Source organism: Boleophthalmus pectinirostris, unplaced genomic scaffold (genome assembly GCF_026225935.1).
Source record: "Boleophthalmus pectinirostris isolate CB_2022bp ecotype Guang Dong unplaced genomic scaffold, ASM2622593v1 HiC_scaffold_14, whole genome shotgun sequence".
NCBI classification, from domain to species: Eukaryota; Metazoa; Chordata; class Actinopteri; order Gobiiformes; family Gobiidae; genus Boleophthalmus; species Boleophthalmus pectinirostris.
The window spans coordinates 28,220,361-28,238,664 of record NW_026571047.1 but is presented as its reverse complement, the minus strand read 5'-3'; the positions used below and the strand labels follow the sequence as shown (position 1 = coordinate 28,238,664).

General features: G+C 36.1%; 1 protein-coding gene across 1 annotated transcript in view; it reads left to right on the top strand.

The window, feature by feature from the left end:
• The first annotated feature begins 5,158 nt into the window (after window positions 1-5,158).
• Window positions 5,159-18,304, top strand: part of LOC110159512 (synaptopodin 2-like protein) — a 38,053-nt gene continuing 24,907 nt past the window's right edge. Inside the window, exon 1 of the mRNA XM_020924070.2 lies at window positions 5,159-5,260. Coding sequence (XP_020779729.2) covers window positions 5,159-5,260 — 102 coding nt within the window. The remainder of the gene's footprint in view (window positions 5,261-18,304) is intronic.

Here is an 18,304-nt window from a genome sequence, read left to right as displayed (position 1 = left end):
AGGTCCTAAAAGACAAGAGGAATCATTTACAGTTTGACCTAAATAAACGTTCAGTTGGCACATTGAATTTCTCCTTATATCTTCTTTAAAGGTGTATTATGTAACTTTCTGGTGAAGGTCTGCCAAATGCTTTTCTTTATGGAGATGTTATTGCTTTGTCTAGAATCTTTCACAGTATGGTATTAAACTTTTCTCTCTTCATGGAAACCAAACAAGACTAACAAGACAAACAAGTTACAGGTCAGATCTGTGGAGAGGCGATCCCGCTCACAGTCAGAATGCCTGTTTTTCTAGATATTTTTGCGCTATAAAACCACCTGTAATTGAATACATGTAAGGAGGAGCTGTGTAATGTCATACTGTGGACCATTCCAAGCAAAACAATGACATCTCCATAAAAACAAAAGGGTGACACACTCTTAACCAAAAAGTTACAAGGTTCACCTTTAATGCAGTGCGTTTTAGGCCTACTATTTACTATTTTTCATCAATTAGAAACTGAAAAGCAAATATTGTATTGATTATTGATTTGTTTGTTGTGCCTTGTTATTATTGTCCCAGGCCTTGGATCGCCTTTGCAAGTTTTATTAGCAAACAGAAGGCAGTTTGTCCAGCCTGTTTATAAAAAGATATTGCCATCTTGGATCAAGAATCATATTTACTATTAGGGGTGTCAAATTATCGCGTTAATTGCGATTAATTAATTACAGTCATATTTAGCGCGTTATGTTTTTTAATCGTGTTAATCTCATTTTTAATCTCTAACTTTACTGTTTCTGTATGTGAGTTGCTTTATTATAAAACCTGTTTTTATGTGTTGTTGGAACAACAACACAAACACAAAAAACACATTTATAATTTTTTTTATTTCGGTAATTCCACTCATTGCCGGAAACCCACACAAAACGCGCGCAGTAAGAGCGATGTAAACGTCAGTCACACAATGGACGAGGTGGAAGAGCCAGTAGAACAGAGGCAGCAGTGCACAGGTAAAAACACATTTGTGTCTTGGAAATTATTCTCCCGATGTGAAATATAAAAGAAAATAACAAATATAAAATCGCCTACAACTTAAATGTCACTGGTGAAAACAACCTGCATAGGCTCATGATGTCTGCACTACTGTCCTATACACAAACACACAAACACACACAAACACAAACACACACAAACACACACACACACACACACACAAACACAAACACACACAAACACACACACACACCTTCATCATCGTCATTAACCTGAGAACGCGCGGACCACGTTTCCTTCCGTAGACACTGCGTGGACACCGACGTGCTCCCGTGCGCCTTGTGTGGATCGTGTTTTCTCGCGTACGCGGCGTAAACCGCGCTTCCTCCTGTGCCTCTAAACCAGAACTAACACCAAGACTAAAACCAGGACTAATCCAGTCCAGGACTAAACCAGGACTAAACCAGGACTAAACCAGGACTAAACCAGAACTAAAACCAGGTCTAAACCAGGACTAAACCAGGACTAAACCAGAACTAAACCAGAACTAAAACCAGAACTAAAACCAGGTCTAAACCAGGAATAAACCAGGACTAAACCAGAACTAACACCAGGACTAAAACAGGATTAATCCATTCCAGGTCTAAACCAGGACTAAAACAAGGACTAAAACCAGTGATCTCATATATAAAGCATTTCTCTATCAATAATATTTTTAATATGGTTAAGGAAAGACTGGACTTTTTATTGTCTTTAAGTAGACAAAAGTTATTATGTTCAGATTTTCTCATCTTTGCTACTTTACAACAAACAGTTTCTTATTCATGGAGACTTGGGCTCAACAGCCAATTTGGGGAGATTTGTTAAACAATAAATGACTTTATAAAGTCACTTTTTTTAAATCTATATCAGTCTTTTGATCTGCCACAATAATGTAATAATGAATTTAAATGAAAATACCTCAAATTGAAGCTTTTCTCAGCAATTTTTAGGTGAGATTAAAATGAGATTAATTAGATTAATTAATTACAGATCATAATTAATTAATCTCTCAATTTTTTTAATCGCATGACAGCACTATTTACTATACGCAGTAGTTAAAGGTGCACTGTGTAACTTTTCTGGTGGAGGTTTCGCTACATGCTTGTCTCCATGGACATGTTACTACTTGTCTCCAGTGTTCCATGGTATGACTTTAAACATATCTATCTACAATTTATTCATTACGTGTGTTTCTATTGCTCAAAAATACAATAATTCCTTCTGTGAATAGGGGCGCCTCTCCACAGATCTGACTTGTAATGTGGCGCAGTGCTGTAACCTGCTGCTCCCTCATGATAAGTAGGTTTAATTTATACTGTGGAACACTACGGACAAAGCAATAATAAGCAATTTCCATGGAGACGAGCAGGTGACGGACCCTCCACTGGAAATGTTCCGCAGTGCAGCTTTAAACTCTGATAACTTTCTCGGTTCGTTTGGCTGGTTGGCTTTTTTGCCACGGTTCATTTTCGGTTCGGCGATTAAACTGGCACGTTCTATTTTAAACAATCAAACGGTTCTATTACGAGCTATCTTATCAACAACTATGAACTCAGCTTTTGTCTCTCAATAACATTTCTTAATCTTTTGAAGCTTCTGTCCAGATACTTCAAATACTTCCCCCTCACACCTGCTGCCCTCTATGCCCCTCGACGTCTGGTGTGCCTCGCTCGCCTACACTGCAAAAAACAACATCTAGGTGAGTTAAAATGACTTAAACTAAGGACACTTTACTTTATTTGAGTAGATTCAGCCTGACAAATAAAATGATCTACCAATGGAATAAGTGTTTTTTCTTAATTCAAGCAACATTAGATTTTGTTTTTTTTTTTATTTAAAGACTTAAACAAAACTTTATTGATCCACAAAGGAAATTATTTGGACACAGACATCACAATATAATATAATAAGAAAGAGAGAGAGAGAAAAAAATGGTAATAATAAATTCAAAATAAGTAAATCAGGTGTCAGTTTTTTTTTTTTTTGTTTTTTTTTTTGTATTTGTTGTGGGTGTTGCTTTATGTTTTTGTGTTTTGTTTTATGCTGATATTGTAATTTGTTAAATGTTGTTTGTTGTGTTTTTTAATGTTATATTCTGTTGTCTTTAAATAAAAAAGACTAAGTAAATAAGAATAAGAGTATAAATGTATATGTACAAGTCAAAATAAAATAGGAAAATAAGTAATAAAAAATTTAAATCACAGCTTCATACAAGGGGGTCATAGTGTAAAGAGTTGTTGTTTTTCTTATCGTAAAGGTGCACTATGTAACTTTTTGTTGTTGTTTGTTTCTATGGAGATGTCATTGCTCTGCCTGGAATGTTCCACAGTATGACATTAAACAGCTCTACCTTACATTTATTAAATTACGGGTGGTTTTATTGCTCAAAAATACCTTAACAACAACGAAAAAAAGTGGCATTCTGACTGTGAGTGGGGTCGCCTCTCCACAGATCTGACCTGTAACTTGGTTTCGTTTGGTCTCCGTGAAGATAGACAGGTTTAATGCCATACTGTGAAACATTCCAGACAAAGCAATAACATCTCCATGGAGAAAAGACCAAACCAGGCCAAGTTACAGGTCAGATCTGTGGAGAGGCGACCCCGCTCACAGTCAGAATGTCTGTTTTTCTAGGTATTTTTGAGCTCTAAAACCACCTGTAATTGAATAAATGTAAGGTTGATCTGTTTAATGTCATACTGTGGAACATTCCAGGCAGAGCAATGCCATCTCCACAGAAACAGGAAAATTATGGACCCCATTCGAAAAGTTACATGGTGCACCTTTAAGAAAAAGTCTTGTTTCATTGGTAGATAATTTTAGCCAGGCTGGCGCCACCTAGTGCCTTCGCTCAATTTCATTTCTCTCCAGCGACTAGGTCAGGAATCGGAATACACTAGACGGTTCGCAAAAACCCCAGAAGTGTAAGATCGGGCACTAGCCAATCAGCGAAGAGCCATATATTCTGGGTGGGCAACGATTCCCGAGATCAAGGATTTAAAGAGAATGTTTGGTGAATTTTATATCAAGAGGAAAGACGTTATTGTCCTTCTTCCTACGGGATTTGGCGCATTACATACATCACGACCAAATAGCAGCGATTGTTTAAATAAAAAAAGTACCCGCCTACTGTCGAGCGAACGAATCCTAATGCTGCGAGGCCAGACAGTTTCCACGAAGTGAAACCAGCTGATTGTCAAAAGCCACCTGTTTGTTGAAAACCAAACTCCTAAACAGGACCATCAACGCTTGTATTAATCACAGGCTCCTGAAAACGTTTTCTTCTTTTCAGACTATCTTACAACTTTTTTTTTAAAATTTTAACTATGTTTGTGTGTATGTTTTTGCAGTATGTCACCACAATACAATATTTTTTGGCCTCAATATTTGCTGTAATTGGGAATTTATCCTAATTTCAGTGACACTTTAGTTTAGGGACCACACATTAATTTGGGAAAAGCTTAATACACCAGTTATCCCCATTAGCAGCAAATAGTGGCGATTGGTTAAATTAAAAAAGTACCAACCTATCGTCGAGTGAACGAATTCTAACGCTGCGAGGCCAGACGGTTTCTACAAAGTTAAACCGGCTGATGAATCGAGCTGAGATAATTTTACTTGTCCAGCGAAATTGACTCAAATCATGATAAAACTTTCTTAACTCAAGTAATCTGAACTACCGTAGATAGATTTTATTTTTTGCAGTGTACGCTTGAGCCTGGCTGCCCCCCTCCTCCCTCCCTCCCTCCTGCCCTCTCTGCCCTGGGTGGGTGGGGGCAGTTCGGCGGGTGACGGGGGCATGGGGGTGTCAAAAAGAGGTCTATTTCAGGAACGTATATCAGCGAAGCATCCCATGTGCTGAGTGTTGAAGTGACAAGGCAAGTGTGGAGACAAGAGGATGACTGCAGTCGACCGTGCAGCATTCCAGGCCTGAGTGCTTCGAAAGAAAGCGAGAAAGAACGACCCTAACCCCGCCCGTACCCCAACCACCGACCACAAAACCAACCAACCACCGACCGCCAGCCCAAAGACCCATGAGGGATTTGGCGAAGAGCTCAGACGGAGAAGAAGAAGCAGCAGCAGCAGCAGCAGCGGGGAAGTGAAGTCGGGGGTGTCTCTGCGAGGTTGCCGGACCGATTTCGTCATGGTGGCGGAGGAGATCGTGGTGACGCTGTCCGGTGGTGCTCCTTGGGGTTTCAGGCTGCAAGGAGGAGCGGAGCAGCAAAAACCTCTACAAGTGGCCAAGGTATGGACCACAAACTGTATAAAAAATGAACTTTTACTCAAAATTTGGCAAGCTTTATTGATCCACGAGGGAAATGACAGTCTTGGGTTGTCAAAAGTATAGAAAATCAGATACGACACTGTAAAATTATGCCATATTTGACCCCAGTCTCTTACTATTTTTGCTACTTACTTTGAATTTATCACACTTTTTTTTTTTGTTATTGTATTATATTGTGATTTGTGAGCCACTGTGTCCAAATATTTTCCCTTGTGGATCAATAAAGTTAGTCTAAATGTACGTGTAAGTCTAATACTAATCGATACTAAAACTAATATCGAAGCTGGATCCTTTCTTGAGCAGGTATCGATACTGAAAAAGTCCCATTCACAGGACAGAAATGAACCAATCCTGAAGCTTTAGAACGATCTGGAGCTGTATCAGAACAAGTCTTACTGTCGATAACTCATGTTTCGATCTTTTCAAACTAAAAAAAGCAGCTTAAACTTTCTCTTTCTTCGGTGAAACTAACATTTTTATAGTGTCAGCAGTTTAAACTTCATATAAACGTGACACCTGTGCAGTACCGAACAAATAACATCAGAATTTCACTTATTCAAAGCAAAAATGTCCATGGATTTGTGGTTATATATGTCATTTTCTAAGCAACAAAACACTGAAAGTTGTCAAGTTTCGTAATTTAACAATGGAAATTTAGTTAATATAACATAAGCTGGAAAAACGTGGTACTTTCTGAGACGTATAAAAACGGAAAGTGGCATTACTGATCCATATATAAAGAGAATACTGGCCTAAATTAAGCCTATAATTAACCCCCACTGGATTCTTAATGGATGGTGCCAAATACTGAAGTCTGTGTTTAATTTAGTTGCTTGAAAGACGTTTCAATACATGTGCAAGATGAGAATTTCTAATGGTTTCTTCATTTTATTCAAAGCGTAGTTTAATATTCTAGTTTAATAGTTGGATTTGAGGTCTTGGGTGTTTTTCGTACCATCTTTTTGTAATGGTTTTCTGATTCAAAGTAACCAAATCTTGAAGTCTTAAAGGTGCACTGCGTAACTTTACTGGTAGAAGGTTGCTTTGTTTGTATCTATGGAAATGCTGTTGCTATAGCAGGCCAAGTAACAGGTCGGATCTGTGAAGAGGCGACCCCGGTAACACTGAGAATCCATGTGTTCAAGGTATTTCCTGTTAAAAGACCCATAATGAAATAAAAGCTAGGTTGATTTTTAATGCTATACTGCGCAAATTTCCAGTCAGAGAATTAATAAATCCATGGAGACAAGCAGGAAAAGTTACGCAGTGCACCTTTAAGTCTATGTTTAGTTTAGTTAGTGGTGCTTAAAAGACATTTCACTTACTTATGTCTTAATTTTACTAAGCGTATTTCAATATTGTAGTTAAATGGTTTTATTGAGGCATTTCATATTTTCTTACTTTTTTATTTTACTGCAGTTTTTGTGCTGTGTCGTGTAACAAAGTGTCTCAAATTTTTATAGTAGGTCAAAATTATCTAAGACAGCCAAGAAGTACTGGCTTAAACCAAATTAATTAACTGTTAGTAGTGATTGTTTGATGACAAAATCGGTTAGACGTCTTAAAGGTGCACTGTGTAACTTTTCTGGTCAAGGGTCGGTCACTTGCTTGTTATTGTTTTGTTTAGCGCACCTTTCTCCAACCCTTTTCTTCCATCGAGTGAGCTACTTTTACAAAATGAAAATGCCAAAGAGCTCCTCATTTTAGTGGTCACAAGAAACTGAATAAATTTAAGAGCCACGACCTCAGATGGTTCACAGTTAGATGTTTATATGCTTCATCAAAATGACACATTTACGCTCTTTAATCAGTCCAATTTGAGTTATTCAGCACAATACGTGTAATTCCGAAATCCCTTGGCGAGGGAGCGGAGAGCTACAGGTGACTCCCGAGCTACAGGCTGGAGACACCTGGTCTAGAATGTCCCAGAATGGCATTAAACATATCCATCTTGCATTTACTCAATAACATGGGTTTTTATTGACCTAAAAACTTGCATTCTTACTGTGAGTGGGCTCGCCTCTCCACAGATCTGACATGTAACTTAAATAAATGTAATAAATAATAGTAATAAAGAACTAAATACATGTAATAAATGCATGTAAGTGTAACTGTGGAACATTTCAGGCAACATTAGGTTAGGCAGATCAATTTGTTTTGCAGATTTTAGATGCTGGTCCTACATTTCTCATTTAATTTATTCACACTATAAACAATAAACACATATAAAAACACAATTACACACAGCAGAATGGTTTTATTCCATAAATAATTAATTCATACATCACGCTTGGCTGAAAATCACAATAAATATAAAAAAAATACAATTTCCAAGACATTTCCGTACTCTTTTCTTTCTCTCGCTTTAATTTTGTGGTGATTATTTATGTTTTGACTTGTTTTTATTGTAACTTTAATGTAATTTCTTATTCTCTAAAGCACAATTACTTTGCCTTGTCTGGTTACTGAAATCGATAGATAAATAGATCACAGTTTCCATGTTGAGACGCAGGTGACGGCCTCTCCATCTGGAAAAACTACGCAGCGCACCTTTAATCAATACAGTGTAAACATAGTGAGTCCGACACCACTTCTCGGGGAGGTTGCCGGGTCGGTGACCTTACCGTGACCCGTGCAGATGGATGTGTGGATGTTACAGACTCAGGAGTAACTGGAGTGCGTGGATTGAATGGAGGCTGCAGCTGTTAATTGGCAGCTGAGGTTTGACGGTCAGACTTGTGGTTTGTGTGTTTGTAAACGGAGCTGTACGGAGAGAAACAAGATCGTCCGGAGCTTTGAGAGAAGCTTTGAGGTGTTTATGGATGCGCGGTTAAGATGTCTCCTGTAATATTTTCAAAAATTTGTATTAAATTGCGTTATTTAAAGGTGTATTGTGTAACTTTTCATTGCTTAAACACTTCTACTTTACATTTATTCAATTACAGGTGGGTTTATAGCTCAAAAGTACCTACACAGCAAAAACTGGAGGGTTAAAATTTTAGGGTAAAATATTTCAGTTGTTTTTAACACCAAAAGTGTTATTTTAACTGTCTGAAAGTTAAATGTGGGTTCGAGTTGGGGTTATTTGCCAGAGTTGATGTGGTTGAGGTTAATTCATCTTCCTCTAGTGTTAATTCAACTTTCCTTAGTGTTAATTTGGCTCCTCCCATTCACCACTTCAAACTCTTGTGAGAGAAGACCAGTTTGAACCAGTTTTGTACACAATTTCATCTTAAATGAACTCAAATAAAGTATAAATAAAATAAAACACCTCTGTGTGTTGTTTAGCTAAATCAGGAACCGTACAAAGTGTTATTTGTTTACTCTCAAAACATTAATATAAATCTGGATTTCGGGGTTAAACAGGAACTTTGGTCCAGTGTTACTTAATTAACATTTCCAAAAATGTTAAATTAACTCTAGAACAGATTGGACTCATATAAACTCTAAGAAAATGTTAAAGTTGATTCTGTGAGAGTCAATTTTAACACTCCACTTTTTGCTGTGTAGAAAAACAAGAAGTCTGACATAGATCTGACCTGTAACTTGGTCTGGTTTGGTCTCCATGAAGATAGAAAGGTTTAATGCCATACTGTGGAACATTCCAGACAAAGCAATAACATTTCAAAGGAGAATAGTGTTTGACGGACCCTCCACCAGAAAACGTACACAATCCACTTTTAAGTCAAATCTAGGCCGGTCATGATAATTGACATTTAAAGTTCAGTTTATACTTTGCAGCTGAAGTCATCAATATTCGTTATATGATGTCACATTTACTTCTGATTAATGATTCTAACTAACTACCTGTGTTTTCGTGCTACTAATAATTGATCGTAGGTCATGTTTTATTAATGGTTTGGTCCATTGTTCTGCTGTAGGGATATTGTATCAGTGTGACTTTACGTAAAGGTCCTATATTACACAAAACTGACTTGTGTGAGCTTTAACCCTCTCAGGCTCAAATTAATTTTTAGTATCAGGAAAAATCTGATATTTGGGGAAAATTATAATATGGGGTAGTAATATACAATCCTGACTTTTTTATCCTTTGTAAACAAAAAAAGTATTTTGCACTTCTGGCAGGTTGTTTGCGTGTAGCCATTCTTGCACAGTCTGCATCGTCCATGTTTATCAGCACGGATGGGAGAAAAGTCTCCTGAGTAAAAAAAGCTCATAAAATATGGATGTGGAGTAAGTAGGTAATTGGAATTTAGCTGTTGCAAATCTGCAACGCCTGCCTGGAGAGGGTTAAGACGTGTTAGAATGTTATTATGAAATTATTATCAAAAACAGATCTGGAGTTGTGTTTTGTTTCATTCACACATGTTTGAGTAACTCTTTATTATTACTCTGTCTACATTTCCAAAGCTCAAAATACTCTGCTCCACCTTGTGATGTCATGAAGTGGTAGTTTTTATCTTTAGTTCAGTAGAGATGGGCAATTCCAGGACTGAAATTATCCAAACGGTTCCAGTGAAGGTGCATGGAGTTTAAGTTTCATCTTAAATATGCAGAGTTTGTGTGTTAAACGTGTGTGAATGAAACAAAACACGACACATACATTCCAGATACAGTATATTTTTGATGAAGAAACAACATTATAATATAGATCAGAAAAAGCGTAATCTAAGCCCTTTAAATTACCCATCAGTATTATTGTTTATCTTGGTATTTTTCGTAGAAATATGTGGCATCTCAAAAATTGTTATTGTGACAGGCCTAGTCTTAATTGTTGCTTTTTACTTTACGATTTAAAGCTTTTGTCAGTTGCTCTAGTTCATTTATTAACATTTATTTATTAATTCAAGTTATCTTTGTTGCATTTTTGTTGTGTGAAAATAAAATAAACTTACATTTAAAATTAATTATAGAAATATTGTACCCTCTAACTCAGACAGTGATGGGAAGGTGACTTTTAAAATGATTACAGATTACATATTACACACACCAAAATGTAGTTTGTAACATAATCCATTAAATTACTTAAAGTGAGTAACGTAATCTGAATATTTTGGATTATTTGATATTGTCATGCTTTTTAGTTAGTTTAGTCCTAGTTTAGTTCTAGTTTAGTCCTAGTTTAGTTTTGGTTTTAGTCCTGGTTTAGTCCTAGTTTAGTCCCAGTTTAGTTCTGGTTTAATCCTAGTTTAGTCCTAGTTTAGTTCTGGTTTAGGTCCTGGTTTAGTTCTAGTCTAGTCCTAGTTTTAGTCCTGGTTTATCCCAAAATGTGAAAACTGAAAATTACCGCCGTGTAATCCATTTATTTCAACAAAGTAACTGTAATCCAATTACCTCTCACTGAAACAGTAACTGTAACTGAATACAGTTACTCATAATTTGTACTCTGATTACGTAACTTTGGTACATGTAATCTGTTACTCCCCAACACTGAACACAGACATTTCAAACTCAGGCCTGGGGGCCAAATTTGGACCGTGATATAATTATATTTGGCCCACGAGATCATATCAAATATGTATTAGAGCTGCCCACCGGCTACAGACTAGACTAGACTATAGAGACATTATTTATTTAAAATGTTTTTTTTATTTTATATTTTGCTTATTCTGGATTGAATGTTTAAGCAAAACTATTATTAAACATTTATTTTAATAAGAAAAGGTTTTACATTACATATCTCAAAAGAAGAGAAAACATGCAGATGTTGTTGAAATTTTTCAGTAAATATTTAATTTGGCCCACGACTTAGTCCCAGTTTTTAATTTTGGCCTCTGTGAATTTGAGTTTGATTCCCCTGCTCAAACATATTCACATCTTTATACAGTTTTACAATATCCAGAAAGTAGTATTTTTGCCTTAGTCCGGCAGTGAGCCAACCTTAAGCCTTAGTCCTACAGTGAGACACTAAACTTAACCAAGAGTTGATGCAGTTATAAAAATACTCAGTCCACTTTTATACTCGTTGACATTTCAGAATGTGTCCAGTAATGGGAAAATCTATTTTGAAGACGAGCAATGATCTCACAGATTTTCACATTTGGACCAGGGCTTACATAACTGCAAATATAAAAGTAACTCTAACATATATTTGGTGTTGGGAAGTAACTAAATACATGAACCAAAAATACATAAAATACATAAAAGGCTGATTTTGAGTAACTGTGTTTAGACATGGGACGATATTGAAATTTGGTTTCATGATTATTCTGGCCAGAATAATTGCAATTAACAATTATATCACGATAATTAAAGTTGCTGACTGTTTAAAAATGTTATGGATATTAATAATTATAATTTTAATGTTATTAATAAGTTCTATGTTTAAACAGCTTTTATACAATTGTACTTATAAGTGAAAAGAACCAGATCATGATGGGTAAGTAAATCTCTCTGTACGATATTATCATGATATGCATCTCACCGTACGATATTTATTTGAAGAGGCTGATATAATTGTAGATGGGACACTTTTGCTTTTAAAATACCTTGACAAGATTTTGGTGTGAATTATTTCCATCATAATCCCAAGAATTCAAGTAAAAAACATATTTCTTCATGTTGTTTGTGCTGAAATGAATCATGGGATATGTAGTTTTTGATGTTCAAGAGCTGCTTCTTCTATAAAACCATGAATTTAAGCAAAGGAACTTGTAATTCGATATATTGTGACAGCCCATGATATTACTTTTGATGATACAATATCACAATATTTTGGTAAGTCCCTAGTAAGTAGCTTTTTCTACACATGTACATACAGTGGAGATTTTCTTTGTTGGCGATTCTTACGGTAATATAAAATGCCCCACGAACTATTATTGCTTACCCTTTTTATCACGATAAATGATATTATTGTTTATTGTCCCATCTCTAACTGTATTTAGTTACAGTTACTCTTTCATTGGTATTCTGAAATTTTTTTTTCTAAAATCAGAGAAATACACCCCAGTATTTAGGCTTCAAACTGCACAGTATTAGTCTCTGTGCTCTTTTTTGTCTTTCTGTTCCATTAGTAATAGGTCAAATCATAACAAAATGTAATCAATTTTAACACTATATGTCGCTTTCATTACAGTATGACATAATGCAGCTCAACGTGAAAGTACCAAGTATTCAGAATGCAGTACTCTGATTTGACCATGTAATGAAATTTTAGTCAAGTAAAAAAATTCTTGGTTGACTAAAGAACTACTATTACATCTACTACTACTACTACTACTACTACAGGAGGTGTACTATCAAATAATGTATAATATAAAGACAGACGAGTTTAATATATTTTTTTTTAAATACCAAAAAATACCAAATTGTCACTAGCTTCTCCTTTCTGCTGTTTTCCCATATAAAGCCTTGTATTCTAAATAAAGTAAACTTTACTAGCCGACTAAAACACATTTTGTCGACTAAGACATTGTTTCCCAAAGACTGGGTTGCAACCCTCAGGTGGGTCGCAAGAGATTTTTTGGGGGGTCACCTTGTCACGATCTGAATGTAGGTTAAAATGTTAAGACATTTTTTGTATAATTAGGCCCGAGTCCCGACATGGCCTATTGCTCCATTATTTGCTCCTGTTCCACAGACTTAGTCCGATCGTCCTGAAATTTGAATCACTAATGTGTGATCTCAGCCTGAATATAATACACTATAAAACATATGAAAAGTGAACACTATAGCGCCCCCTACCATTGACATGAAACGTCAACATTGTCGGATTTGTACCAAATTTGGGAATTCAATTCTGTTAATGACTAGAAGAAAAAAACATATATTACTGACATGGGAATTTTTCAAGGTTGGCCAGCAGGGGGCGCAAAGAACATCTAAAGGCGTACTATGTCATTTTGCCGTTTGCAGGCACAGAGTTTGCGGACACGTCGTTTAGGGTATGGTGTTTGCGGGCGCGGCGTTCGCGGGCGCGGCGGACGAGGGCCATTCGACGCCGCTTGCGGCTTTAATTTCTAATCTTTTTGTAATTATTTTATTGACTATTTTGTTCCAATATTGCTGCTTCAATTGTATGTTGAAAAGAAAAACAACCGGCTACATTTAATGTCTAAATTGGAGACATTTTATTGCTGCTTCAATGACTGTTTTTCACTGTTTAAAACTTGAGTAATACTAGTTGTTCAGAGACACGATCACTCAGTCAACAATAAAATATCCTCATTAATGTTCAATAATGGTCAAATCCACTGTTATTTTGTGATTTACCAATAATTTCTATTGACTTGGGTTGTGAAGGAAAAAAGAAAAAAGTTTGGGAAACACTGGACTAAGACACCACTGACCGATTAATCGACCAACAGCCCGATATTCTGTAACTAAAGTTCTTCCAACACTAAACTGGAGCACCTCTTGACATAGTATTTTGTATGCATCCACACTATAGGGTCAGATGGTGTTGTAGCTTCGTTAGATTGATGTTGGGGGTGTTTGTGCGTGTGTGTGTGCGTCAGTGTGTGTGTGTGCGTCAGTGTGTGTGTGTGCGTCAGTGTGTGTGTGTTTGTGCGTTCGTGTGTGTGTGTGTGTGAGAGAGAGGGGTACATAGCTGAGATAAGCCTGTGGGGGATAGGACGCAGACGCAGGGTAAGAATAGCTCTATGAGAGGAACTGGAAGAGCTCGTGGAAAATGGACTCTGATAGTGACACATGATGACTTCAGTATCAGGCCTTTACACACTGATTTTTTTGATTTATCTGATGATTTGAGTTTTGGAAGTTTTGTGTTTACATTTTTATACATTTATTTAACCAAACAAGTCTGAATGTAACTTTTGCTATATTTTAATTATTAGTATTAGTAACTTTTTGGTTGGGAATCCATCACCTGCTTGTTTCTATGGATATGTCATCACTCTGCCTGGAATATTCCACAGTATGACATTAATCAGCTTTACCTTATATATATTTTTTACATTATAGATGGTTTATAGCTCAAAAACACTTAGGAAAACAGGCACTGTGACTGTGAGTGGGGTCGCCTCTCCACAGATTTGACCTGTAACTTGGTCTGGTTTGGCCTCTGTGAAGTTTAATGCCATACTGTGAAACATTCCAGACAAAGCAATAACATCTCCATGGACACAAGCATTTGACAGACCCTCCACCAGAAAAGTTACACAATGCACCTTTAAGAATAATTCAGGCTTACACTGCAAAAACTAAAACCTACCCAAGTTAACATGACTTTAAATAAGAGATTTTTATCATGATTTGAGAAAATTTCAACCAATGGAACAAGATTTTTTGTACTTAAAATATGAAAATACCATTTGTTACATCTAGAACACAGGTGTCAAACATAAGGCCCGGGGGCCAGATCCGGCCCTCCAAGACCTTTAATCTGGCCCTCGGCTGATTTTCTACTAAAATATTTTAATTATATTTTCTATTAAAATATTGGTAATTTTCTGCGGTGCTTATCATAGCAGCGTCTCCAGCGTCTCTGTACGTGGCCCCTCCCACCAGAGCAGCACAAATGAAGACTTGTCTCTTTCCAAACGCTCTTAAAGGACGATCGTTTTGACTGTTGACCGTGACACCCTCATCAGAAAAATGTCAAAAATGAGAAAAGTGGAGCCAAGTGCAGGATTTTCCAAGAAAAATTGACTTATTCCTATTTGCATACAAGTTCATGTTAAAATATTGTGTTGAAATTGCATTTTTCTTAAAGTTTCAGGTTGTTCATGATATTATAATATTTTGTAAAAGAAAGAGTTCATTAATTAAAACAGATTTCTGTAATAGATTTGTGTTTCTCTGTGGTTTATATGACATGAGTTTTCTGATCCGGCCCCTTTGAGATCAAAGTAGATTGAATACGGCCCCCGGACCAAAATGAGTTTGACACCCCTGATCTAGAATAAGAAAAACAACAATTCCTTGAACTTAAAATAAGAAACTAAATCCAACATCACTTGAATTAAGAAATGCACACATAATCCATTGGTGGATCATATTACTTGTCAATTAGAAGATGAAAGTCTTGGGTTAGCCTATTTTTTTGTTTTTTTATTTACTAATTTAAAGCTAATTAGCTAATTAGTTAACATTTGTTCATTCATCCATGTTTTCTGGCTCACATGTGAAATGAGTTATCTTTGTTATTTTCTAGTTCCCACCTTCTAGTTCTTATGTAGCTTGATCTTTCATCCTTTCTTTCTTACTTACTTACTGACTTATTGACTTACTTACTTTTTCTTACTTATTTACTTCAGAATCAGCTTTACTTTTATTCATCCCCAATTTTCACATTTCATTACAGACATGCAGCCGACCAGCAGAAGAACAGAGTTATCAAATTCACATTTTTACTTACATTTTTAAAAATACAGTACTTTCGTTACATAATGCACTCAAATAAAGTAAAAAGTTCTTTAAGTCATATTGCTATTCTTACCTAATACCCAAACCATAACTCCTATCTCCAGAGAGTTAATTAAATAGCTAGTTACTGAACCTAAATAATTCTTAATGGAAATTAAACTATGAAACAGAATAGTAGGTAATGATTTGCAAGTACATTAAAGTAACTTTTCTGCACATGCTTTTCTTCACAGACATGTTATTGCTTTGTCTGGAATGTTTAAAAGTATTAAACCTTTCTATCTTCATGGAGACCAACCGGACCAAGTTACAGGTCAGATTTGTGGAGATGCGACAGTCAAAATGTTTGTTTTTCTAGGTGTTTTTGAACTGTAAAACCACCTGTGATTGAATAAATGCAAGGTAAAGGTGTTTAATGTCATACTGTGGAACATTCCAGGGAGAGCAATGACGTCTCTGTAGAAACAAACAGCTGATGGCCTCCCAACCAAAAAGTTACATAGTGCACCTTTAACAGAATAAAAGATAATTATTATTAAATTACTAGGGATGTAATGATATCCAAATCTCTCGATACGATATTATCACGATATGCATCTCACGATACGATATTTACTGCGATATTTTGGCGTGGCAAATGTAATTCTAGATAGGACACTTTTTTGCTTTTAAAATACTTTGACAAGATTTTGGTGTGAAGTATTACCAATATAATCCCAAGAATTCAAGTAAAAAACATATTTCTTCATGTTGTATGCAAAGGAACTTGTAACTCAATATATTGTGACAGCCCACGATATTATTGTGAGACTTCTGACGATACAATATCACGATATTTCGGTTATTGTTACATCCCTAGTAAGTAGCTTTTTTCTACAAATGTTGGTGACACAATGGAGATTTTCTTTGTTGGTGATTCTCACAATTATATAAAATGCCCCACGAACGATTATTGCGATATTTGCTTTTAAAATACCTTGACAAGATTTTGGTGCAAAGTATTCTGTCATAATCCCAAGAATTCAAGTAAAAAACATATTCCTCCATGTTATCTACGCTGAAATGAATCATGGGATATGTAGTTCCCCATGTTTATTAGCCGTTCCTACTAAAAAACAATGCATTTAAGCAAAGAAACGTGTAATTCGATATATTGTGACAGCTCTCGATATTATTGTGAGACTTCTGACGATAAGATATCACGATATTTCAGTTACTGTTACATCCCTAAATAAAATAAATTACATATCTAATTATTTTCTGGGATGTTTTGAGGTTTACGAATAACGCAATTGTTTAATTTCAAATCATTTTCTATTCTGTAATGATGGAAAGAGTTAAAAGAGTCAAACAAAAGTCAAAATTAGTGATAGGTGCAAAACACATTCATACATTCATACATTTTTTTTCAAATTGTGAACATCTTTTCACTGTAATCTCCCGCGTTACTTTGTCTGTAAAGGAATGTTGTGTATTTGGCTCCTGTGTTTTATTTTGGGGTTGCGGGGAACATATGGTGAGTGACAGACATGCCCCTTTAGTCCCCTGCAGCTGTCCTGACCCCTCCCTCAAAGTTCCTCACCTGTTCTATGGGCTTTGTCCTTGTCCCCTGTGCCCCCCGCGGACTGCCCCGACACAGAAATGGGTCAGCGAGAAAGAGATTATGATGAAGTGGGTGCAGGGATACTTAAAATATTTGTACTTTGAACATAACACATTGGATGAGGGAAGTGGGTGATAGTTAATAAGTCTAGATTGGAAGTAGTTTTCTGAGAATGCGTACAGTACAAACATGGCCGACCCTCTGCGGAGAGTTTCCTGAAGGATCTCACGGCATCATCTTTTACGGGACGGCCCCAACAGCTGAACTACAACACTTGTTTTTCTATTTGAGCTGATGCCAAGTGATTCTTGTTTTGACATGTGTATACAGTATATCTAAAAATACTATGGTGCATACTATGGTGTATGGCAGAGGTCTTCAGCAGGAGGGTCACGAAAACTTTGGTTGATTCCTTTTTTTTTTTTGAAGGATCAATCAATCAATCAATCAAACTTTATTTGTATAGCACTTTTCATAAATTTGAAATGTAGCACAAAGTGCTTCACATGCAACAGAAAAATTACAATACAATAATTAAAAACGAGAGCAACCCCCCCACCCCATCCCATTGTTTCATCCATATATACAACCATTTAAACATAAACATAAAAACAAAAACATTAACATAAAGCTCCTAAAGGTTATCATAAAAATCAAAATGGAGAGCTAAAATCAAATGGAGATAAAGTAAAACAGTAATGATAATTTAGTTTAGAAAAGCACTCAGAGAGTGCAGACCTCCGCCAAGGACTACCCCCATTTTTTATATAAACTGTGATAAAATCAGTCTTCTGGATCAGATCCGGATCAGCCTTTGGAATATGAAAGAGGATCCCACTGTCCATCCCTGAGTCAAATTTCATGGGGTTTGGTCAATAATTAATCGAGATATTGAGAAACAAAATTTTTGGCCCCATTTACCACAATGTTAACTAAAATTTCAAAGTGATCCAGAATCCAGGATTTCTTCCGGATCACCCCCAAAATGAAAACAGTTCTTCCTTTTCACATTTCCAACAAATCCTGAAAATTTCATCAAAATCGGTCCATAACTTTTTGAGTTATGTTGCTAAGAGACAAACAAACAGACAAACGCTGGCAAAAACATAACCTCC